At 48.1% G+C, this 24072-nt stretch overlaps 1 protein-coding gene across 3 annotated transcripts in view; it reads right to left on the bottom strand.

The window, feature by feature from the left end:
• Positions 1-14276: 14276 nt before the first annotated feature.
• The window catches only part of CELF4 (CUGBP, Elav-like family member 4), a 321661-nt gene continuing 311865 nt past the window's right edge, over positions 14277-24072 (bottom strand). For all 3 annotated transcript variants that reach the window (XM_011943643.1, XM_011943644.1, XM_011943645.1), the window contains 2 exons: positions 23842-24013; positions 14277-15310 (listed from right to left, as the gene is read on the bottom strand). In XM_011943643.1, coding sequence (XP_011799033.1) covers positions 23886-24013 — 128 coding nt within the window. In that variant the 3' untranslated portion in view covers positions 14277-15310; positions 23842-23885. The remainder of the gene's footprint in view (positions 15311-23841; positions 24014-24072) is intronic.

Genomic DNA, 24072 nt, shown 5'->3' with positions numbered 1-24072 from the left:
CTGGCTACTCAGGAGGCTGAGGCAGGAGAATCACTTGAACCTGGGAGGCAGAGGTTGCAGTAAGCCAAGATCGTGCCACTGCACTCCAGCCTGGGTGACAGAGCAAGACTCCATCTCAAAAAAAAAAAAAAAAAAGTATCAAGTTCACTTTCCTATTTTTAAACTTACCCACTTCTCTCTTATCTTTGATGATGCTTCTCTAGAACAACAGTTTCTTTATTGGTCTTCCTGCCGGATGGCCTGGATTCATCCTAGAACATTTGACTCTCTCTGCCTTACTCATCTTTAAATGGGGATCACAGCAGAACCTACCTCATGAAGTTATTGTGAAGGTTAAATGCGCTAACACAGGTAGAGTGTTCAGCATAGGATATAATAAGCACTCAGTAAGGGTAACCTATTATTCTCCATAAAGCTACCCACATCATGTCACACCCTGGCCTAAAGCATTAGTTAGTTTCCCACTGCCCTCTGTTTGTACTTCTGCACAAGGTTGTTGGTGATATGGCCCACCGCAGCCTTTAGACCTCCAGCCCCTTCTTTTCCTACTCTATTCCTCTTGACTTCCATGCTTCAGCCACCCTGAGCTTCCAGTAGTTCCTAAAGTCACTGTAATATCCTTTTCCTGACCTTAGGAGCTTTCTCTGCCCTTTGTACATGTTTTATCACAATTACTGTGCTGGAATGGCCTGTTTACTTTTGTGATTTCTCCTTCAGTCTGTAAGCCCCAGGATGGCCAGAAAAAGATCAGTCTTATTCATCACTAATTCCTCAGATTTCAGCATGGCTCCTGGCATGTTACAGGCTCCCAAACGTTATTTATCGAATAGGTGGATGGGTAGGCACATAGGAGGGAGGAAGAAAATATAACAATTCTGTGACCCCAATGTCCGGTACCCTTTGGACTACTCCTGCCTGCCTTCTTGCAGCTCTCTAAAGAAAGTAGAAAGTAGGGGCCATACTCAGAGGACTGGGGAGGGTGGGGCTGGGAGATACCTCCATTGCTCCCTCTTCAGTCCCATCTCCACATTCACTAGCATTTTCTTTCTTACAAATCTAAGATTTGTAACTTCGCTGCTTAAAAATCCACAAGTCCGCCACTGCTTACAGGAAACGAGTGTACCCCTTAGAGTGGCACACCGGAACTCTCAGCCTCTTGCCCTCCCTTCTCCCCTCTGCAGCTCACAGCCCTTGGCCGTCTCCCAAGGACACACTGCTGTTTCCTGCCTATGTGACTTTTCCGGGTCCCTCTCTCTCGGGTGAATCTTTCCAGACCTAGCTCAGTTATGACTTCCATGGAAGTTTCCTAATCTTTCCAGCATCAGTATATACTCTTGGTTCCCATAGAACTCTGTAGAGCCTTTGTTAGAGCTCACCTCAATCTGTCCCATATTGCTGTGTGTACTGTTTGTCTGCCCTATTAGAATGTAAAGTGTTCAAAGAGAACATATATTCACTTTGGAGAACCCAACCTTACCACTTGTAAGCTGTGTAGATTTCGGCAAGTTGCCTATATTCTCTAAGCCTTGTGTATAATAATGCATAAAAATATTTGTTAGGATGAGAAGTGACCATTTCTACCTTACAGGTTTGGTGCTTGGAATGCTGATGTAGACCTGGAAACTAGCCCAGATGAAAACAAGAATGATGAGGCCACAGTGTCCATGAAAGTAGGGCAAGGCAGGGTGTCCAGTGGAGCCAGAGGGAGTGCCGAGAGGGAGGTCCTTGGAACACGGAGGAACCTGAAGGCCCAGGAGTAGGAAGCCGTGTTGGTGTTTGTAAGAAAGTAGAAGAGGTGGTTGGCCAGAGGACAGGCCCTGTTTGAGATCTAACCAGGACATCAGAGCTGGTCTCTCCCTCCCTTCTTCCTTGCAGGCCAAAGCCAAGCAGCCTTAACTGACACCTCCTTGGCACCAGCACACAAACAATGGCCCATAGCCTGACTTCTGCCAGGATGCCCTAGGCCCGTGCCCTTCATCTGTTCTGCACCTATAAGATTGGTGTTTGCCCTCCTTGATTCTTCCAGGTGCTGCCCCACCCTGTTCTTCTCCCCATTCTTTAAGTGCTGAGATTGGCCAGTCCCGTGCTGAGAGGAAGGAGCCGGAGGAAGGGAGACTGACTCTCACTCCTCACTGCTGTCCGTTGGGATGGGATGAACTTCACAGCTCCAGTTTCCTGTGTTCTCTCAGCTGCAGGTGACTTAAGCTTGTTGGATTTATATAACATTGGGAAATGGTAAACTGTGTAAATTTGCTATGTTTTCCAGGGACCGTTATTTATGGAAGGGCATTTTTAACTCAAGTGCTAGAAGTGTTAAATCATTATAATAAATTCATGCTATTCAGACTTTCTTACATTGTAATAAATTTTTTCTAAGCATGAATGAGAAGATCCATGATTCTTCTAATATACCATTATGTATTTCTTCTCAAAATGACACAGCTTACTACAAGTTGGAGAATAATAGAATGAGATTTACTGTGTTGGAGGGAAAAAAGAGCAGTTGAGCAGCAATGAGTCTGAGAAAGGACTTGGGAGCAGTGATCACAAGCAGAACTTCTCCCTGCCTCTCTGCTTGCTTCTTAGCCAGATGGAAGGAACAGGCATTGAGTGGTTGCATCCTCTCAATCTCCCACCTGAGCTTAGGGACAGCCTTTGTGCACAGAAATGCGGCATCCTAGTGGCCCTCTGCGCTGTCCTGTCCAGGGGCAGGTGTGGAAGTGGGGCTCTGTTGGAAAGAGAAGCTGTCTTTCCGCGTGGTATCAAAGCCCTGCCAGGAACATCAGTCTGGGCAGAGAGCTGTGCTGCATATAGCACCCTCTCCTCACCTCAGTCTTCACCTGAGAGCTCACCTGGATCCGAAGATTCATAGCTTCCAACAGATTCTCAAAGGGATCTGTGATCCAAAAAAAATTCAGGAATCACTGGTCTTGGGTGAATTCTGAAGCATTTTCTGACTGTCCACTATGTGCTAGCCAAAGTTCAGCAACATAGCTCCAGACTTCCAGCAGAGGACAGGGCAGTGAGGCAGAAGGTCAAGTTGAGCTGCAATTAAGAGTTCCTGAGGTCAGTGCAGTCACAGAGCCCTGAAGAGTAACCTCTGGGTCAGGGTCTTCCATCAGAATTTTCCCAAGTGGAGGAGCACTGTGTTCAAAGCCATGGAGAAAAGAACCCCAAGGTAGTAAGCTCATGGACAGCCTTGAATGCTAGGCTTGGTGTTTAAACTTGGAGGAGCAGCAAGGCTCATGCTTGCATAGGCCCATGAGACCTGCACAGACTGCAATCCTTGGCAACAGTTTACTTAGTGTTCCGTCAGAGGCTTAGTTTTAAGTTCTTTCTCTGTAGCTGTGTGACATTGCACAAGTCCTGTCACCACTCAGTGCCTCTGTCTACAAAACATAGATAGCACATGTATGCATGCCTGCCTTGCCTGGCACAGTATCTATGGGGATCTGATGAAAGGATGCTCATGCATCTGCTGAGTAAACAACTGCAAACCTCTTTATACATATCAGGTGGCTGTAATTTATCTGGAGACTGGCAAGGAGCAGTGGGCCGCTCTGAAGCATGGAGAGTGGGGGATTCCATGATAGCCAGGCAGAGCTGGGAAGCTGGGCCTGCCAGCTCCCAACCATCACTGCCTCCCGCACTTGTCACCACCTCAGGCAGTGCCTCCAGCAGGGCACCCCACTGCCACACTTGCCTCAGTTTGAGAATGTCATTTACCTCTGTTTCTCCCATCAGCCTAGAACCTCATCCCCCATACAAGGTCCTGGCTTCTTAAGACGCCTCTGCCTCAATGGCCCTGGCTCTCCAGATCTCAGCCTTGAGGAGTGTCAGCATCAGGCAGAGCTGAGAGCCGTTCCAGAGTTGGGACCTCAGTTGTGGTCCACATGGCCATCTGCCTCCATGAGGGGTGCCTATGGGTAACTTCTGCCCTTCTTTCTTGTACTCCCCACCCCAGCCTCCATCCTCTACCTCTAGTATTTCTAAATCTGTCCCTTTCTTCAGAACTGAACAACTAGTGATATTATTTTCTTGTTTGGCCAGTCAGGCTGCTTCTGGGGATGGGGTGGGAAGGGCATCCCCAATTGTTTCTGAGGCATGGCTAGTGTTTTTTACTGGGCTGGAGGAGAAACCATGGTGGCCTGATCATGCTGCTGGGACTGCTGAGGTTGCAAGCTTCCCATGTCTATGTTTGGGGGTTTCTCCTTTCGTGTTACCCAGCACATTGTCTAAGGAAGGAAGCGGGTGGGGACTGGTCTCTGCAATGCCTGGTCCACATGACTGACCACTCTCCCCAGGCTGACCCAGCTAATGTTCACATCAGCCATTTTTTTTCATACATTTTATTTTGAAGTTAGACTTACAGAGAAGTTTTAGAAATAATACAAAGAATTATTTTATACCCTTTACTCAGATTCCCCAAGTGTTAACATTTAACTTGTTGCTTTATCATACACTCTCTCACACACATATACATACTGTATTATTACTTTTTTCTGGAAACATTTGAGAGTAAATTGCTGACCTAATACCCTTATTTCCCCAAAAAGTTCAGCATATATTTCCTAAACAGGGACAGCCTCTTTTATAACCACAGTACAGGTATCAAAATTAAGAAATTAATGCTGACACAGTACCTGATCTTATTTAAATATTGCCAGTTGTTGAACTAATATCCTTTGTAACCAAAAACAAACAAACAAAAAAAAAGAAAGAAATTCTGGCCCAGGATCACAAGTTGCATTTAGTTGTCTTATCTCTTTAAATGAGTACAAGCCATTTACTTCATAGAACATTTTGGGTTTGTCTTGTTTCCTTATGATTAGATTCCGGTTATGCATTCTCAGCAAAAATAAGTGATAGTCTCCTTTTGAGCACATCTGACCAGGAGGCCCATGCTAGCATTTGTTACATGTTACATTCCAGATGACACTAACTTTGATCACCTGGTTAAGGTGGTATCTGCTAGGTTTCTCCTTATATAATAAAAGTACTAACTTTCCCTTTGTAACGTATAAGTATCTTGTGGGGGTATACTTTGAGGCTATGTAAATATTGTTTCTGATACCTTTTTTTACCCACTTGTTTTTATCACCCACTGATGTTTCAACACATTGCATTTAAATCCTTAGTCTTCTACTTTGCCCCTGCCTACTCTCTTTGACCAGTCCACTGCTAGGAGAGAGACTGGAAACAGATCATTTACTTCTGATCCTCAGGGCCATTAGCTAGGGCAATAACTACATACAGAACAACACACAACAGCATGGGAACAAGAGCCCAGTGAAGTGGTTCCCACTCAGGGCACTAGAAAGTCAGAAAACAGGTGCTTAGTTTCCAATAGACCCCCTGGAGCAGGTGGACCCCAGGCTAGGACTTAAGGACAGGAAGAATTTGGATGACCAGAAATCTGGAATGGCATGAGAATCTGTGTCCATATGCCATATTTGAGGGCCCCAGTGAGACTCTGCCCCGAATGCCTGTCATCCCAGGAGCTCCCAGAGTACTGGGAAGACCTGAACCACCAGGCTTTCTTTTGATCCCTGTTCAGAATTGGGGCAACATGGGGCAGAGAGGCCCTGCAAAGAGTGGGCCAGGCCTAGGGTGCTTCAGAAGAGGCCTGTAGAAGGCATCCCTGCTTCCACTCCCCACCTCTTCTCATTCATTCAGCAAACACTGGCGCATACCCCATGCCAGGTATTGAAGTCAATGCTGAAGACACACAATACTCTCAAAGGGGAAGCTTTGAGCCCAGAGATTCTTAAGGTCACTCAGCACTGAGGGCAAGGCAGGAGCTATCTTCTGCCCAGAATCAAGAGCAGAATACAGTGGAGGATAAAACCCTGTGCCAAACTCCCTCATTCTAGGCTGACTCTCATGCCCAGAGCAAGGATGAGGGCACTCACGGTCACACATCTCCTCTGACCTCTCTTCACCAGTGCCCTTTCTCAGCACTTGGCAGAGAGCTTCAGGCACTTGGCAGAGAGCTTCAGGCGCACTGAAGTGGGGCCAAATCCCTGAGACCCAGGCTGCCTGCTCACTTTGCAGAGGAGGGATCTGAGGCCAGAGAGGTCTGAGCCTTTCCAGGACAGGCCTGACTCCACTTTTCTGCCCTGTGGATAGGCTGTGTGTCTCTGTTTGAGGCTTGGAAACACAATCAGCAAAGAGGCTTTTGAGGCAGGAGCCATTATGCATGTGCCTTGAATAGGTAGCTTCTTCCAACGTAATATGAAGATTACATACACAGCGTCTGCCATAAGGGAGACCTGGGTTCAAATCCCAGTTCTGGGGTTCATGTGACTTTCATACAGCATATAAGCTCGTCTGTAAAATAGGGCCCAGGATTGCTGGGAAGATTAACTGGAATGGTGTCCCTGAAGTAACCAGGACAGTGTCTAGATGATAAGTAGATTGTTTTGAAACAAGGCCTTGTGTCTTCCCCCAGCATATTCCCAGCCTACCTAAGATCTTGCAGTTCTTCAGAAGGTCTGGGGTCCTTTGTTCCTCCATGACCCCGCCCATGGAGTCCATGTAACACCCGCGCACCCTACAAAACCTGACCCAAGTGTCTCCGCTCTCCCAGACAGGGCCGCTTGCCTTCCCTCCTCTGGGCTGTCCTGGGCCCCCAACACAGTTCCCACACGCTAGTGTGCAGTTGTCTTTTGCTTGTCAGGGAACCTCATGGGGAAATTAGCGCAGCTGATTTTGAATCCTGGCTCCATTACTTTCTTACAGTGTGTTTTGGGGCAAGTTACCTACCTTATCCAAGCCTGTTTGTTCATCTGTAAGGTAGGGTAATAGCACCCTGCAGAATTACAGGATTAGAGATAATACCCATAACATACCTCACACTGGGCCTGGAAGGTGCCCAGTGTGTGCTGTCTTCATCTCTTCACCTCTAATCCTTAGTGCAGTGCTGTGCTCAGTAGGTACACTATAAATATTGGTTCAGCAGGTTAGGGAACAAATTACTCCCCATGCCAAAGTAGTTTTCATTTTAAAAGCAGAACTAATGAGGCCTAGGTCTAACCCAAAGAAAAAGACCCAACAATGGGATCTGAGACCCTGTGTAGGACTGGAGTGCAGTGAGAAGCCTGGGGCATGTGTGTTGGATCTCCTTAGCAGAAGCCCACATCCTGCCCATGCAGGGCAAAAATGACCCACAGTTGTCCTGCTCGTGAAGCCCCTCCTTGGTTTCCATGAGGAAAGCAGGAAATGGAAGGGAAACAAGGTTGACAGCCCCTGGGTCCACTGGATTTCCTGCCATCCCAATTTCCTGCCATCCCAATGCCCATGGCTCCCTGAGCTGGGCCCCAGGAATAGGTAAGGACAGAGTGGCAACAGCAACAATGAATCATGTTGGAGACCCTAAAGACAAGAGGCATCTTTGTGCCTCAATTAGTGAAGTACGGGGTCTTCACAAATGGCTGAATTTTCCCCTTTATTTTAAAAAGCCTAATTTTTAAACATTTTTTAAAATTTATTTATTTATTTTATTTTTTATTTATTTATTTATTTATTTTTTAAGATGGAGTCTCACTCTGTCTCCAGGCTGGAGTGCAGTGGCATAATCTCGGCTCTCTGTAACCTCTGTCTCCCAGGTTCAAGCGATTCTCCTGCCTCAGTCTCTCAAGTAGCTGGGATGGGAGGCTGGCATTTTTCTGGCATGTGCCACCACTCCCGGCAAATTTTTTTGTATTTTAGTAGAGATGGTTTTCACCGTGTTAGTCAGGATGGTCTCGATCTCCTGACCTTGTGATCCTCCCACCTCAGCCTCCCAAAGTGCTGGGATTACAGGCGTGAGCCACCACGCCCTGCCAATAAGCTTAATTTTTTTATAAGCAAATTCTTAAGATTAGTGCAAACCCAGTTGAGCGCCCCCAGTTTGCACTGATCTTAAGAATTTGCTTATCATTTTCTCCAGAGTTAAGTGTACTGGGGGAAATGACTGACGCAGCTCAAAAGGCTTTTGAACTTCAGGTAGCTCCATAAAATGTTAATAAATATTATATTTATTTCAATTTAATTTTCTCACCTTGTTAATAATAAAAGCTCCCGTCTGTCCCTATAACCAGCAAGTGCTACCAGGGAGGGGGACTTATGCACCCATTAGCAACATGTTTACTAACTTGTTACTCACCTTTAAGAACTCCAGCTCTATCAAGGAGAGAAGGGAAGAAAAGGATTGGTACCTAGATCAATATAGATGCTGCCATTTCTTAAAGGTGAAATTGGGGTTGTTGAGAAAAAAAGTCAGAATGAAGAAGGTAGTAGGAGACATGAGAGAAGGGCTAGAGGGGAGTGACTGTGCAGAGTTTACAACTGAGGGAGATGTGATGTAGAGATCAATGGCACAGCCATGCAGATAGACCTGGACTTGAGTGCTGATCCTAGGTAATTTAGGTGAGGGACTTAACCTCTCTGAGCCTCAGTTTTTGCATCTGTAAATTAGGGTAATAACATCTGCATCATAGAATTATTGTGAGAATTCGATGAGATTATAACTAAGCAGTTCTTAACGCAGTGGCTAGTACAGAGCAGCACCCCATAAAAGACAGCTACACCCGTGCCTCAATGAATGATGCCCAAATGGTAAGAGGTAACTGGACGGCCCTGATGTCTCTGTTCAGCCAGTGGGTGCCAAGCCTCCCAAGGCCTGGGCTTACCTCTTGGGAGTCACATGGGGCAGCTACAGGAGCCTGGGCACATCACTGCCTGGCTCTGGGTCTCCTCAGTGAAAATGAGGATGACAGCTGAGTTCCTTCCACCTATACACTCCATGCCCACACTTAAAGAGCAGGATAAACAAGAACTGGCAACACTGGCTGCTGCTAGGGAGAGAAATGGATGAGTGGATTCAGGGGTGGGAAGAACTTCATTGTTTCCTTTTTCTGAATTTTGAAATATATGAATATATTTCTGATAATCCTTGGGGTGGAATGTAGCTGAGTGTGGCTGTCCCTTGTTCACTCCTCAACACTCTTGGGGGTGGTATTATCCCCATTTTAGAGATAAGGAAATTGAGGCTCAGAGAGGTTAAGCAATGTTTCCAAAGTGACACAGAAGGTATTAGAGAGAACTGTGATTTGAATCCTGGTCTCAAGTCAAAGTCCATGCCTTTTTCACTCTGATACCTAATCTTTCCATCCCCCTCGTAGTCTGGGAAGTCTTGATTAGAGCTCCACAAAGGGCAGAAGCAGAGATGGAGATGCTCAGAGTTTCCTGAAGAGGCAAACAGTTAGGCTGGCAGGAGGAGGGAGAAAGGGTGATATAGAGGGCCCTGGGGAGCTGGTGCTGGCTCTCCAGGCTTTCACTCTGTCACTAGCAAGTCCCAGGACACCTGGGAATGTTGGAGACCAGGGACTGGTGGTAACCAAGGGGAGGACTTGAGGAGAGAAGGGAGGGCAGCTTAGAGAAATGGGAGGGCAGCTTAGAGAAATGGAGGGTCAGTAGGGGGAGGAAACTAGAAAGTTAAAATAAAAATCTTATACTTGCAAGCATTTATCTAGGAATGGGAGGGTGTGTTGACTATACACTTATTCCACATGCTATCACTACTTAAAGAGCATTTCCAGAACACCTGCCTCTTTGAGACATGCCTTCAGCTGTCAGTAATTTGTCCATTCCTTCCTTCCTTATTCACTCATTAATGCAGGAATGAATCAATACTGACTGAATATCCAACTGCCAGAACTCACTAGTCTGTTGAAGGTAGTACGTCAACAGTAGCTAATAATTTTGATCTGGGGGTGGGTTCCATTTCGGTAAATAGTCAAATGGCATTCACAGCCAAGTCTGATGTTGTCACTTTGCGCTGGGCCCCTTAAGCTCACCGCCATATTGTCCCTTATCCACTTTACCAAGTGGGCAAGCAAGGTGGGGAATGTTCATCTGTGTTTTACCCGCTGTAATTCAAACACTAGCCCTGCAGACCCTGTGCTATGGGGATCCGCAGCTTTGCCCAGAAGAGCAGCAGCAGTCCTGGAGGATGGAGGCCCTGGCAGTGCTTGCATGAGTGGGGAAGCTCTAGTATGTCTTCTATTTCTCTCCTTAGAACAGGAAAAAGGTCAGATCTTTAGGAAAACACCGAGGGAGATGGGAACGTTAAATGAAAGGTCTCAATAAACATAACTTTTTCATACTAGCATCACAGAGATAGGAAGATAGAAGGAGGAGAAGAAAGAGAAAAGAGAGAGAAGCTGTGACTACAAAGGTGTGGAGAAAGAGCTGGAAGGGCTTTGAAAGTGCTCTGGGAACAGGCGCAGTTGCCCTGGGGAGGTCCTGGAGAGGGGGCTGGGGCTCCCACCAGGAGCCAGTTCCACCCCAGGGTAAGGCCATGGTGAGGCTATGAAGGCCAAGTGCCCCAGGGGCTGCCACAGCAAGGTTACAGCTGCCCAACAGGCCAGAGCCAGCTGGCAGACATCAGTGCAGCATGGAAAACATTAAGGGGAAATGGAAGCATTTAGCAATGAAATGACTTGATACCTGGGATTTTTGTCAAAGTAATTGTGAGTTGACGTATGCTGAAGCTAGGTAGTGAGTACATGGGGATTTTTTTTTTTTTTTTTTTGAGACAGAGTCTCACTCTGTCTCCCAGGCTGGAGTGCAGTGGCGCGATCTCAGCTCACTGCAAGCTCCGCCTCCCAGGTTCAGGCCATTCTCCTGCCTCAGCCTCCCGATTAGCTGGGACTACAGGCGCCCACCACCGCGCCCGGCTAATTTTCTTAAGTTTTTAGTAGAGACAGGGTTTCACCACGTTAGCCAGGATGGTCTCGATCTCCTGACCTCGTGATCCGCCCATCTCGGCCTCCCAAAGTGCTGGGATTACAGGCATGAGCTACTGTGCCCGGCCCTACATGGGGATCTTTATGCAAGTGTCTCTACTCTTGATTATTATGCTTGAAATAAAAAGTTTCTAATAATAAGCAAAAGGTCTTTTACAAATAGGGGTGCTATGAAGGAACCACACACTGCAGATAGGATAACAGCAAAGGAATATAAGCCATAGAATAGAAGCAGAAATGAACAAGAATTTTGTCTTGGGTTCTCTTAACTAACACTGCAAATCAGGAGTTCTTAACCAGAGCTCTGCTCTCCATACTCTCCTTCAGGGATCCCTGAGCTCTCCATAATCATGTGCAAAGTGATCTAATAGTTTTCAGCAAGTTTTCAAGGATCTCTTTCCCCCAGAGGTTAATAAATTGTATTCTCTCTTAAGTGTGCTATGCATGTATCAGAAACCTGGTGTGCAGTTTTTACATTGAAGGTTTCTTTTATAGAACTGGAATGCTCATATCTGGTTCCAGTGTTTTCAGCCCCCCTCTCAGTCAGCCATACCCGGAAGAGGGCAAAATTGCCTGGCTGGTTTCACAGCCCATCTCTGGTGACAGCTCCCAGGGTGCCTACAGTCTTTAGCCACAACACCTTCAGTGGAGGTAGGGGAGGACTATGTCCCAGAGACAATGGTATGCAGTGGGGAAGTGGACACAAACAGGAGAGGTCTAGGAAGGTCACTTGGGGATCTCCGGGAGGCTTCATGGGGTCTGAAAGAGTAAGAGGGGGTGCTGGGGGTTGAGGTTGTCCTCTTTCAGTTGCAGGTATGCAACAGAAATCACCATGTTGACTAGTCTGAGGCTCAAAACCTAAAGACACCTCCCCACTCCCCAGAGAATTTCTTAGAAAACACCTTCCATTCTTCTCAGGGCAGAATAATACCCAGTCTGACATCCAGCCCCTTTAAGCTAATTCTTCCAGGAAGTGCAGCTCTCTAGAATGGACAGAGCAGGCTGTCACTTGGACTTGCAGCCCTGTTCGCAGCAAAGGGGGATTAGTTTAGGGGACATTCAGGGTCTCCTCAGTCCTTCTCTCTTGGAACCATGTCCACATTTAGGTCAAGACTTGAAGGCCTTCCCTTATTTGCTGATACATGAAGATCTTTCTCCCCAGCCTAATGCATCACAGGCCAGCATCAGAAGCACAGACTTGGCCCCTGGCCCTGAGAAGAGAGATGGGAGGAGAGGATGGAGCATGGGGTCCAGGCACTGCTCTGTAGCTAGGGCTCTGAGCTCTGCTCTCCATACCCTCCTTCAGAGGAGACTGGTGGGGACCGAAGCGACTTCCCCATCTCCCACAGGGGGGCGCAGACTGACAGGTAGTTTCCGGGGGCTTGTCTTCTCTCCTCCAGGCATCTGAAGCCTTGCAGCTTCCTTGCCCCTCATTTGGCAGCCCTCCTGTCTCAGCAGTGGGGAGAGGTGGAAGCCCTGGGAAATAGTCTGCCCATTCCTAGACCACACTGCAGGGCTGAGGGCAGGAGAAGGGAAGGAGGTGGGAGAGCGAAGATTGAGAAGAAGGTCTATCCCAGGCCAGGACTGGGTGAAGGCATGCAGCTGGTGTGCAGCTGTCTGGGCTCTCCTCTCCAGACGCCTGCCACCCCTCTCCAAGTCCTGCATGGTGTCCTTCCTCCTTTGGAATGCTCTCATGCTCTTCCTTCCCACCCTGGCATTCAGGGTCTGGAAACCTCTCTGCAGCTCATATCTAAGTGTAGGACAGGCAGCACGCCAGGAAACACCCCAGCAGAGGGCCCCTACTCTTCTTTCTACACCCCTGCCCCCACCAGGACCCTGACTCAGGGCCCAGAATCCTGTTTTCTCCATCCCTGCAAACTGCCAAAGCAGCAGGAGGTGTGAAGCCAAGAGCAAGATGCTTGCTGGTAAATTTGGAGTTGCATCCTCATCCTTCTTCCTTTATTGTGACCTCTTTCCTCCACTGCCTCCTTCCCTAAGGAGTCACATACCTTCCCCCCAACCCAACACTTGCTCGGCCTTCAGGTCGGGTGGCCTCGGTGACCTCCTTTCTGTTCTGCTTGGACACTGTGGCCACCTCTTCCAGGAACCCAGAAGAATGAATTTGCAAGGGGGACTTTCAGAGACACACACCAGTCCAGAGAGATTCTTCCTAGAGTGGCACAGGACCTCCTTTTATTGTTCCCATCACCTCCCAGAAAGAGCTTCACATGCTGAAACTCAGAATGAGGGCCTGTGTTGCAGATTCCATAAAGAAGACCAAAGGTACTTCCAGTGGGCAAGCCTTGGGGCTGTGAGGCACAGCTGGCCAGAGTCCGAGAGGCACAGACCAATGAAGAAATCTTTTTTTTTAAACTGTGCTTTATTTAGGGCTAAGCTGGAGAAAGCGTCATCCAATAGTTACAGAAGGTTACAAGGAGTTTTAGGGAGTTGAGTGTGAAAAGAGCAGTTGTACTGAACTGCAGCTGTTTTCTTTTTTTTTTCTTTTTTTTTTTTGTTTTTTTTTTTACATCTGGACATCCTAAAAGGAGGAGTCAAGAGAAAAAAGAAAATGAAAAACAACAACGACAACAAAATTGACAGAAAGAAAGGAAAGGCAGGAGGCCCTAGAGGAACTGGAAATTTGTTCTTCTGAAGGGAAACAATGGTAGGTCTGAGAACCCCCGGCCTCCAGATGACCTGGACATCAATGAGAAGGAATCGAGGCAGAATGCCAAAGCAATCTTCCCAAGGGTGCAAATAAATTATAATAAATATGTTATACTTTAAAATATATGTGTTCTTAAATAATTCAGTGTTTTTTCTGATTCTGAGTTTTTTAAGCAATGTCTTTAACTGCTCTAAAGTCATTTACCAAAGATAAATATCGTGCTTTCATTAAATAGTTTTCCTTGTTTTTTTCTCTATCATTACAATTAAAAGTCCTACAAAATATGCAAATTTATTTACAGAAAAACAGAGCCGGCATCATTTAAACATCCCTGTTTTTCAAAATTCCTTGTAAACAGTTTCAGAAATTCTTCAAAGATTGTTTATTTTTCTCTCTCTTTTTTAAGGTTTTGTGTGTGTGTGTGTTGTCTAGTCGTTTTAAGATGAAAGTTCCCAGTTCTCCCTTGCCCGGAAAGTCTCTGGAGCAAGCGTGGAAGGCGAGTGAAGCGGAAGGTGAGTGAAGCGCGCGCAGCTCCCGGAGGGAAGCAAGAGGCGAGGACGGCGGCGGCGGCGACGACCGGGCGACGCGACCGTTCCGGCCGATGGCGTGGCCTCCACCGGCGACAGGCAGCCAGGCGCCCGCAGGTGTGGGGCGAGTTCGGCCTGGCCCTTGGGGACAACGGCGTCCGACAGCACTCGCGGGGAGAAGGGGTTGATGCTCTGTCTAAACTCTACAAAAGTACAGTCCTACAACATCTGGGATTTTAGCAGTAATGCTAACTTCTATAGGTTTTTTTTTTCTTTTTTCTTTTTTTTTTCTTTTTTGCTTTCCTCTAATTTTTCTTCTATTATATAGGTATTTTAAACTTTTCCTTTTTAAAATTCTGTACAACTATTAGGATTTTAAGAGGGGGAAGAGTTAGAAGCATTTACAGACTTTTCACAACAATGACCTTGCTTGGTAAGTCCCGTTTGTCCCCTCCTTGTTTTCTCACACTCCACGGTTAATGAGTTTTAAGATTTGTGTTGCTTTCCCCAAATATCCACCAATTTGTTCATCTTAACAGCTCCATCCAGACATAGAATACAGAAAACCATAGGAAAGTGTCATAGACTTGGATGAGGGTCATCAAAGCGCCTCTCAAAGTATCAAAGAACTATTATCTTGCTGTTTTAAAAGCACTGAAGCGTTATATTTCCTTTTTTTGTTGTTTTCTTTTTTGTTGTTTTTTGTTTTTTTTTTAATTTTTTATTACATTTTTTCATAGAATCGCTCTAAGCTGTTTCAAGAACAGCCATGAGGCAGGAAGGAGGGAGTCCTCCATTCCCCCTCTATTTGACATAGAGCTACACATCTGCAATAAAAAGTTTGGTCCTTTGGTCCCTAAATAGCTAAAGGAATGACAGATAGAGATGCTCAGTGGCGGCCTCCCAGCCGCCCCCTGGGGACCAGGCCCCACACACCACTTGCCCCAGCCTGCCTCAGGCGCCCATGGGCTGGAAAAGCCCCGGGATCGGTAAGCAGCGTCTCCTCCCAGTTCCCAGCCCTTCAGCCTCCCCGTCTGGTCTCGTGGTATTTTGTTTTAAAGTTGCCTTTTGTGTGTTTTTTTTTTCTCATTTTTCTTCATCTTCTTCTTATGTCATATATATTTTTTCCCCCAAACACGTGCCCTCTGAACTCCACAGACGCTATACTTTCCTTGAAGAAATGTTACAGTCACACAGACAGTGTCTGGAGTCTTCAGCTTGATTGATATTGGCTGATATGTCAAAGGTGTCATCCAACAGTTCTCATTTATAAATATATATAGAGAGAGGTTTGTTTTTTAATGTAGCCCGTTCAGCATCCTGCCCTAAAATGAAGAAAATCAGGGCTGATTAAGCCAAGAGGGAAAACACAAACGCATCCAAACACCAATAGGAACCTGCCTCAGGGGTTAGGATGGAAGCTCTAGGGGATGGTGGGAAGGAAGGAAGAGAGACCAGTATGAGAATTAGTCATGATCATGATACATTAAAAAAATATATACTCTTCTATTCAGAGTAGAAACCACTGGGAAGTCTAGTGGTGATGGTTGCAGCTGAGGTTTCGTTGTTGGGAGAAGGTTCTTGATTTGGGTTACTTTAGCATTCTGGATTGGGGGTAGCTACATCTAAGGGGAGAATTTGGGACTGTGGGATATGAATTCATAATTAAACTTGTCTCTGAGAGATCTAGCCCAGATACAATATGTATACAGAAGCCTAGCAAACAAGATAGGAAAAATCTAGCAGCCCAGCCCACTCCTCCCAGCTCAAGGGAAAGAAAGAAGACACATCCGTGACTCAAATTTTATAGAATCCTTGCCCAGCTTCCAGCCAACCACTTCTTTCCCGGGGTCAGTAACTATTTGCGAGGCTGTGTATATATATGTATATCTGGATATATGTGTAGAATATATTCACCTGCACATATGTGGATATACATGGATATGTGTGTATGTATATGCATATATACACACATACACACACACAATACTTTTCTCATACATGCCAGGGAATTTAGAGGAAATTCAGAACTTCAAGGGAGTGGATGGGAAAACCTAAAAAAAGGTCAGAAGAGATTTAATTATCAAACTTAAATAAATTAACTCAGACAGTGTTTGATTTTGTTTTGAATGGTGGCTTTTTGGTGTTTTGTTTTGCTTTAAAAAAAATCATGATCTGACTAGAATCAAAAGGCGAATGCTTAATCATTGTGAATTAACAAATGAGACTCATCTCCATTCTAGCAAGCAGCTTCCACTTATACATGGGGGTGACCGGTTACATCAAGAAAGTTAGAACTGCAAAGCCCCCACTTGAGGGGACAACGTCATGCGTATATCAATCCATGCTGGCAGGTTTTTCACACTGTTGATTCAACAAACAGCAAACCGTACACAGCAGTCTAAACAATTACAACACCAAATAAAATAATAATAAAATTAAAAAACACTTGTCAAGGACCCTTTTTCAGTTGTAAACAAAAAGGTGCATTTTGCTTTTGTTAGTACTGTTTCTTCCAAACCAACCAAAAAAAACCCTCCCGAGTCCCCAGTCCCCAGCCTCCCCTCCCCACATTTAATTTAGCAGAAGTGGTTACAATACAAACCTTACAATTGTTACCGGGCTCTCTTGCAGAGGCCTCTGGCTTTGTACTCTAGTTTTTTGGTTTAGAATTTTGTTTTTATCATTCTGTTACTGTAGATATTTTGTTTTTGTTTTTTGTTTTTTTTTTTTTTTTTTCCCTTTGAAGTGAGATTGAAAATAACCTAACTGGAAAGACCAGACCTAGGATAGTGTCAATTGAAAAAGGCCCCCAAATTTCTAGAAAAAAATAAAATCACAATAGTTTCAAGTGCAAGTAAATCAACCACGCATAGATATTTTTAAGATGTTTTCCTTATTTTTAAGAAAAAAATAATGGTTTGCACAGGTAAATGATCCCATGTTTGATAATTCAGGAATTCATCTTTATTTTGACTATTTTTTGTTCTTTTGTTTTGTTTTTTTCTCTATGTGACATCTAGAGAAGCATAAAAAAACGCTGAACAAGAAAAACCAAACAACAGAAAGTAAAACCACTGCAAGCACCAAGAACGAAACAAAAATGAGCACAGCAAAAAAGATTGTGGCAGCACAAAAGTCAAGAAAATGCACGTGTGATCATGACTGGCCAATCATCAACTGATACAACATCCAAGAAAAACGCTCCAATCACAGCACCTCCACGAAACTTGACGGCAATTGTCATGCAACCGATTCTTAGCCTTGTTACATGACGCCATCATGTCACACTGTGAACTTTGAGTTGATTTGAACTTACGGATGGGGGACTTTTCTCCACTCTCATGTGATTACGTGAACTTTATTCCTAGCTCAGCGCGAGACTGTGGTGGATTTGACTGGCCCTGGTTGGGTTGTTGGAATTTGATTGAATGACAAAAGAAGAAAAGATTTATATATATATTTATATATGTAGAGAGAGAGAGAGAGAGGACAAGAGAGTGTGGGTGGGGGAAGGAAGAGGTGGGGCAGGGCAGGTGGGGTTGGGGAGTGTGGGAGGGCAGGGAGGGCTGGGATTCAGGTGAAGGAGGGCAAGGAAGAAGTTAAAACAAAATTAAAAAGAAAATATATTTATACAGCACCAGACCACAGCATCAATCTAGAAGCTCTGATGAGAGAACAGCAGTCAAATCATAAGAGAACTGAAAAGAACTCAAAGGATGGAGTAAGCCAGCAGACAAACATGGGCACATCAACACACACACGCACACACACACACGCACACACATACACACATACACACACACGGTTGTTTATGCAGACACATGATACACTGTGAACAGAAGCAGAACCTCACACAGGGCCACTAAGGGCATCCATCATGCGTTGGGGAGGGGGGCATGGGCGGTTTGGCAAGGGGGCCAGAAAAAAATAAAACAGCCCCTCAAACCACCTTGGCCGGCAAGCAATCTCAGGGAGCAGGCGCTCTGGTTTTCATCACCCTTGATTCTTTCTCTCCCCTAGGGGTGACGCTCCCCCCCACCTCAGCTTTCTGTGACTGCAGCCTGTGGGCCAGCAGGGGATGTCTGTCAGGGTGGCCCTGGTCAGCTGGGTAGGTCAGAGGCTTGCTACAGTAACTGCTGTGTCCACGGGGTCCATCTACAAAATGCTTTGGTGCCGTAGTACCACCCAGGCAGGCAGCAGCTCGGCCCTCCCACCCTGTGGACCCACCCTGGCCACCATCCTAGAGAAGGCTACAAGGGCACCCACTGTGGAGGTTATGGCCCTCCCCCACTTCAGCTCCACCTCAAACTGCTTTCCTCAGAACCTGAGCAGGGTTCGTTTTGAGATTTGGGGTAAAATTCATCAGTGTTCTTGGAATTCTAGAAACATGCCTTGGCACTACTAAGTTCATCTTGCAATTGCCTTCCCCTCTTTCTTTGCTCACACTCTTTGCCTTGCTCCCAAGTGGCCTGTGTAGACAAACTGAGGCTGCATCTAGGCACATGAAGCCCTTCAAAGGTTCTGCAGCCCTGACCCATAAAAGGGCCACATGGGGGGCTGGAGGATGCCCTGCAGGGGGCCACGTACAAGGCTGGAGGGTCCCCTGCAGGGGGCATAGAGGTGAGCGCCTCCAGCCTCTGCTGCTCCCACTCATGCTCTGCTGACTTCCCCTGCTCCCCACACCGTCCTCTTTTCCCACCCCCTCACCCCACACCCCTCCATGAACAGCTTTCCAGCCTAGCCCACTGCAAGGCCCCAGCCTGCTGCTTTCTTTCCTGGTGGAGCCCTAAGTGGTTGAGAATGAGTTCTCTTCCCTATCAGGAATCATCAGATGATTCAACTTTCAGTTGACCTCTCCACCCCTCACCACTTCATAGTCCTCTGCCACACCTGGGATTTGGGGTCCCTAGCTCCACGCCTCCCCATAGCTATCTTGAGCTTGCACTGGATGCCCTGCTCCCCTGTGGCACTCAGGCCTGGGCCAAGGCCACAGGCTTCTACATACAGCGGACTGAATCACTCTTACCTTTATGATTTCCTTCCGGGAGGAAGGAAGGGAGGCCTGGGATCTAAAAGTATCACTGTGGATGCGGGGCAAAGTAGCTGAGCCCAAGCCTGGCCTCCAGCTCAACCTTCACAGACGCACCCAAGACTCCTCCTCTGCAGACCCAAGCCTGCCTGCCCACGAGGGCTGGGTTCTTTGTTCTTCCAACATTGGATCTCCTTCCCCCAGATCAGGGACCATTCCATGCCCCCCAAGTCCTGAAATGCCACTTCCAACTCCTCCCAAAAGCCCTTAGACCCACCCAGGATGGCCAATGGGCAGGTCCCATTGGCATGGGAGAAGAGGCCTAAGGAACTAAGGAGGGTATTGCCAGCAGATGGGAGCTGTGGCAACTGCAACTCAAGGACTCCCTGGGACTCTCCTCTTTCCCCCTCCGTTCCAGCCCTGAGCCCCTCATGGGCATTCATTCACTCCCTCCCACTCTGCCTGTTCTTCTCCCAGTTTTAGAGTACAGCTGCCTGTTAGGGCCAAGCACTGTCCTGTGTACTGCAACACAAACCTAAATAGCACACAGCCCCTGTCCCTAAAGCTCAATCTAGGAAACTTCCTCATACACACCCTCATCTCTCACACATGCATGGCCCTAGACACATAATACACCCTCACACTCAGTCCTTGAGGAGTCCCCAAGACTCCACAGGCTCAGGCTCAGCTGGCTACTCTCTTCATTAGGATGCATCTCCTCTTCTGCCTGTAGGGTGACCCCTTCCTGGCCACTCTCGGGGTGGAGGCTCACAGAGCACAGCCCTAGGTGTGGCAATGGGATCACTGACCAGCATGGTGAAGCCCAACTCACCAAGCTGGGTGAGGAAATTATGGCGAGGCTGAACCAATTCAGGTCTCAGGTCCTAAAATCAGCTGGACTCAAGCAAAGGAGGGCCAGGCCCAAAGCCACAGCCCGACCCTGTATAGGTCAGACTCAAAGAAGCCTGGACCCGACCCTTCCCAAAAGCATACTCAAAGCCAGAATCACAGGACTCACTGGGGTCAGGACAAGATGCTTGGTGCACTCTCCAGCCACAGAACTGGAGTGCTAGGAGTCTGAGAATCTGGCCTGCTGCTGGGGCCCAGTGTGTCTGGTAAGCGGTGGCACAACAAGGGGCTCAGAGGCCAATCTCTGAGCTGGGCGGGGCCAGGCTGGGTGTGTTCTGCCCGCTGGCTGTGGACCTGGCCACATGCATGTTTTTGCCTACTCTTCCTGCCTTTGCTTCCTTCCTTATTTAGTTTCCTGGCAAAGATTGCTTAGAGAAACTCCCCTCTTAGCACAAGACAACAAACCCAAGCCGCCAGACGGGTAGGGCAGTGGGGAAGCAGAAAACCAGCCAGGAATGAGTCACTGACTCCAACCCTGATCCCACCCCACCCAGGATCTTGCTTCATGGAATCAAAGCCCAACTGTACTCCCCACAGCTGCCCTGCCTGGGCCCCGCTCCCTCCCCCTGGTCTGCTCCACTCCCTTCTGACTTGGCCTTAGAAAACCTGCACCACCATGGGGCAGCTGCCCTAGCCCTGAGGTCCCCCTTCCACCTCCCACTTTGCTCCCAGCTCTGGCTGGTCCCTCAGCTCCTGCTCAGGCTTCCTGCCCTTCTGAGCACCTGGGGCTGCAGCTCAGGCCTCAGCACGAATGAATACCCTTTACTGGCCTTTGATAAGCAGGCAGTATTTTAGCTGCTTTTTTGTGCCTTCTCCTCCCTCGCTGGCAGTCCAAGGGCAGCTACTTCTCACTGCAGTCCCCAAGGCTGCCTTTAGAAGCTCCCTATCTCTTTTTAGCACCCTCCTTCTATTAGAACTTCCAACAGTCTTGGGCTGGGAAGCCTGACAGCACCATTTGTTAAAATGCTGTCTAAATGAAAATTAAATGTCAACTTTACTGTAGGAGTTATGTCACATCGTAGTTTTTTTACAGGACTGCTTAGTAGAAAGGAGGTGGTTAGATGGCTGACCCCAGAAAAGTGAGGTGTCATACGTGCTCCCTCAGGACATTCAGGATACTCTGGGGTGATGGGTTGGGGTGAGGGTAGGGTGGGGCTTCTCATCCTCACTTGAAGGGAAGTAGCCTCCCTGGCTTCAAAGCTTGGCTCTGCGACTCACTAGCTGATGAGCAAGCTACTTAATCTCTCTGTGCCCCATATGTGAAATGGAAATACTAACACTACCTACCTTATAGGTAGTTGTAGCTACGTAGATACATCTCCTAGTTGTTACCTCTCAGCAGTGCCTGGTGCGTGGTAAGCACTGTGTGAAGGTCTAGGGTTCTAATCTTTCTGCCCTTTATATGCCCTGGTGGAAGAACCCACTCTGTATTTTAAGCCACTCCTCCCAAGCCCCATCCCCAAATCTGAATGCCAGCTGGTTCAACCCTGTGGGCACTTCTGACTTTATATCCCAAACAATAAACCCGCCTTCTCACTCCTTCATCTGGGAATTCCTCTAACCTGGAGGTTTTACCCTGGCTTGAGCCAAGGAGCCTAAGACAAGCTACTTTCAGGGGTGCCCCTTGGAATCTCAGGGCATGACCTGGCCTGATTCATATCCCCCTACCCCCAAATCCTCTAGTTGACTCTAACACCTTAGTTTCATTAATGAGAAAAAAGAAGCCCAAAGAGGACAAGCACCCTAACCCAGGTCACACCTTAATGGCAGAGCTATGCTGATTTAAGAAAAAGTGTTCTACATACAGAAAAAGCAGCTTTCATGAAACCGTCCCTCCATTCTTATGGAAATGCCCCCATCTGCAGGCTGCCTCCTGGTGTCCATGTGTGCACAGAGCCAGAAGCTCCTTGAGGGCAGGGATGGTGACTCATTCATCCTTGCATCCCCAGCACTGAGCCCAGTGCCTGGCACAAGAAGGTGCCCCAACTCTGAATAACATGTGTGTTTGCATCTGGACACAAGCCAGAAATGGGCAAGGATGGGAAACCAGGAGGCAGGAAAGACTGGTTTTGCTTTTCCAGGATTGCAGAGAGTGGTGGCACAAGCACTCCCCCAGAGAGAAGGCCCCTGCTCTCAGAGGGTGAAAGTTGCTACTTCTGGGTGGAGGAAGGGTGTTCTGCTGGTGTCTGCACCCCAGCACTGGGTGGAAGATTTGAGGGGAGACTGAGAAGCTGGAGACCTCCCTCCCAAACTCTGGACTCTGAAACTCAGCTTAAATGTGAAATTTTCACATGCCTGATCTTTCTCCCAATCTCTCTGTTCTTCCAGTGACTTGGGCCAAAAGCCTGGGACTCATCCTTGGCTCCTCTTTCAAAATACATCTAGAAATTAATTCCTTCACATCTCATCAACTGCTGTGATGCTGGACTGAGTGGTCAGTGCAGTAGATCTATGCTTTGGCCCCCTACAAGCTATTAACATAACAGCCAGGGTGACCCCACTGAAATTCAAGTTACCCATCACTGTTCTGTTCAGAACTCGCCAATGCTCTCTCCATCTCCTATTTCAGAGAAGAGACCAACGTCCACATAGTGGCCTTCAAGGCCCCACACCAGGTGACCCTCCTCACTCTCTCAGCAACCCAGTCTCCTGCTGTTCCTACCCCACTTTGCAGCCCCACCTTGCAGCCTCTATGCTGACTGTTCCCTCAGAGGCAGGGGCATGGCTGCTCCCCTCACCTTCTGTGCTCCAATTCACTTCCTCAATGAGGTCTACACTGTCCATGTGGTTTAATTGTAGCCAACAATCTTGACATACTACATCATATTCTTTGCTCACATGTCATTGTTTATTGTCTGTCTCCACCTTCTCAGTCTTGCTCATTGCTGAACCCCAAGTACCTAACACAATAGCTGGCACACAATACTGCTGAATAAATGGAGGAACATGGGCGGGGAGGGGGCGGTCAGAGGGCAGCAGGGTGCTGAGCTGGAAAGGCCCAAAGGGAGCCTTCACCTCTGCTCTGTGAAGAAGCCGAGGCTGCAAGAGCCACAGCATTGGGGGAAACCAGACTGAAGGTTGACTTTTGATGTCCTGGGGTATCTCCCCCCATTCCTTCTACCTGGGGTATCTCCCCCGATTCTTTCTACCTGGGGTATCTCCCCCCATTCTTTCTGCAGGAAGCACTTTGCTCAGGGGAACACTTGGGCTGGAAGAGGCGTGGCTGACTGCGTCTTCAGCTCCTCGGCAGGACCCAGCCCAGCAGAAAAGGTAACAACTACCACTCATCAAGACCCATGTGAGGCAGGCAGGGCCCGGGATCTCAGTGCTGTACCATCACCTTCCTCAGCTTTCGTCCCATCCTGCTTTGTTTCTCAGTCAAGTTCCCTTTGAAAGATCCTGTCCTTCCTCTCTTCACTGAGCTATGGGGAAAGAGAGGGGTGCAGGGGTCAAGTGTCTAAAGACTATCAGCCCTCCTGAAAGAACTGGGGAGGAGAGAGCTGGGGGTCAGGGAGCAGGCCCCGCGGGCGGCTGCAGCTCTCCTGGGTAGAGCCTGTTCTGCCCCCAACCTCTCTCAGCCTGAGCTTGCCACCTGTTCACCCCAGGGTTCTCTGGCCAACAGGACTGCCAATGTAGACCCGGAGGCGCAGGCCCAGGCCTCGCCTCACTCGCCCGGAGTGGCTCCCTCACTCCTGCCCCTGGTGGCCCTGCCACAGGGAGATGGCCAGGCCCATTTCTGCCGGGGTGACGGCAGCTCTGCGCCTGGCCAGAGGCGCAGGGCGAGGAGCAGGTTGAGCCGGGCGCAGCGGGTCCAAGGCACCAGTGAGGGTCCGGCCCACGGAGGCCGGAGAAGGCGGCGGGTCCGTCTGGTTCCCTCCCAACCCCCGTCCCCGCGCCCCGGCCGCCCCCGGTTACCTGTGCGAGTCCTGGTCTCCCCCGGGGGACGCTCCCGCCGGCGCTCAGTACGGGCGATTGGCGTCTTTGGGCCGCTTCAGCTGCACCTTGAGCCTCTTCATGCCGATCTGGAAGCCGTTCATGGCCTGGATGGCAGTCTGCGCGCTGGCCGGGTTGTCGAAGCTCACGAAGCCTGGCGAGACACGAGGGACGAGGGCCTGGGTTTCCACGGGGCCGCCCGGGGCGCTGCCG

Source organism: Colobus angolensis, unplaced genomic scaffold (genome assembly GCF_000951035.1).
Source record: "Colobus angolensis palliatus isolate OR3802 unplaced genomic scaffold, Cang.pa_1.0 Scaffold220, whole genome shotgun sequence".
Lineage (NCBI taxonomy): Eukaryota > Metazoa > Chordata > Mammalia > Primates > Cercopithecidae > Colobus > Colobus angolensis.
This window is presented reverse-complemented; position numbering and strand designations above follow the sequence as displayed.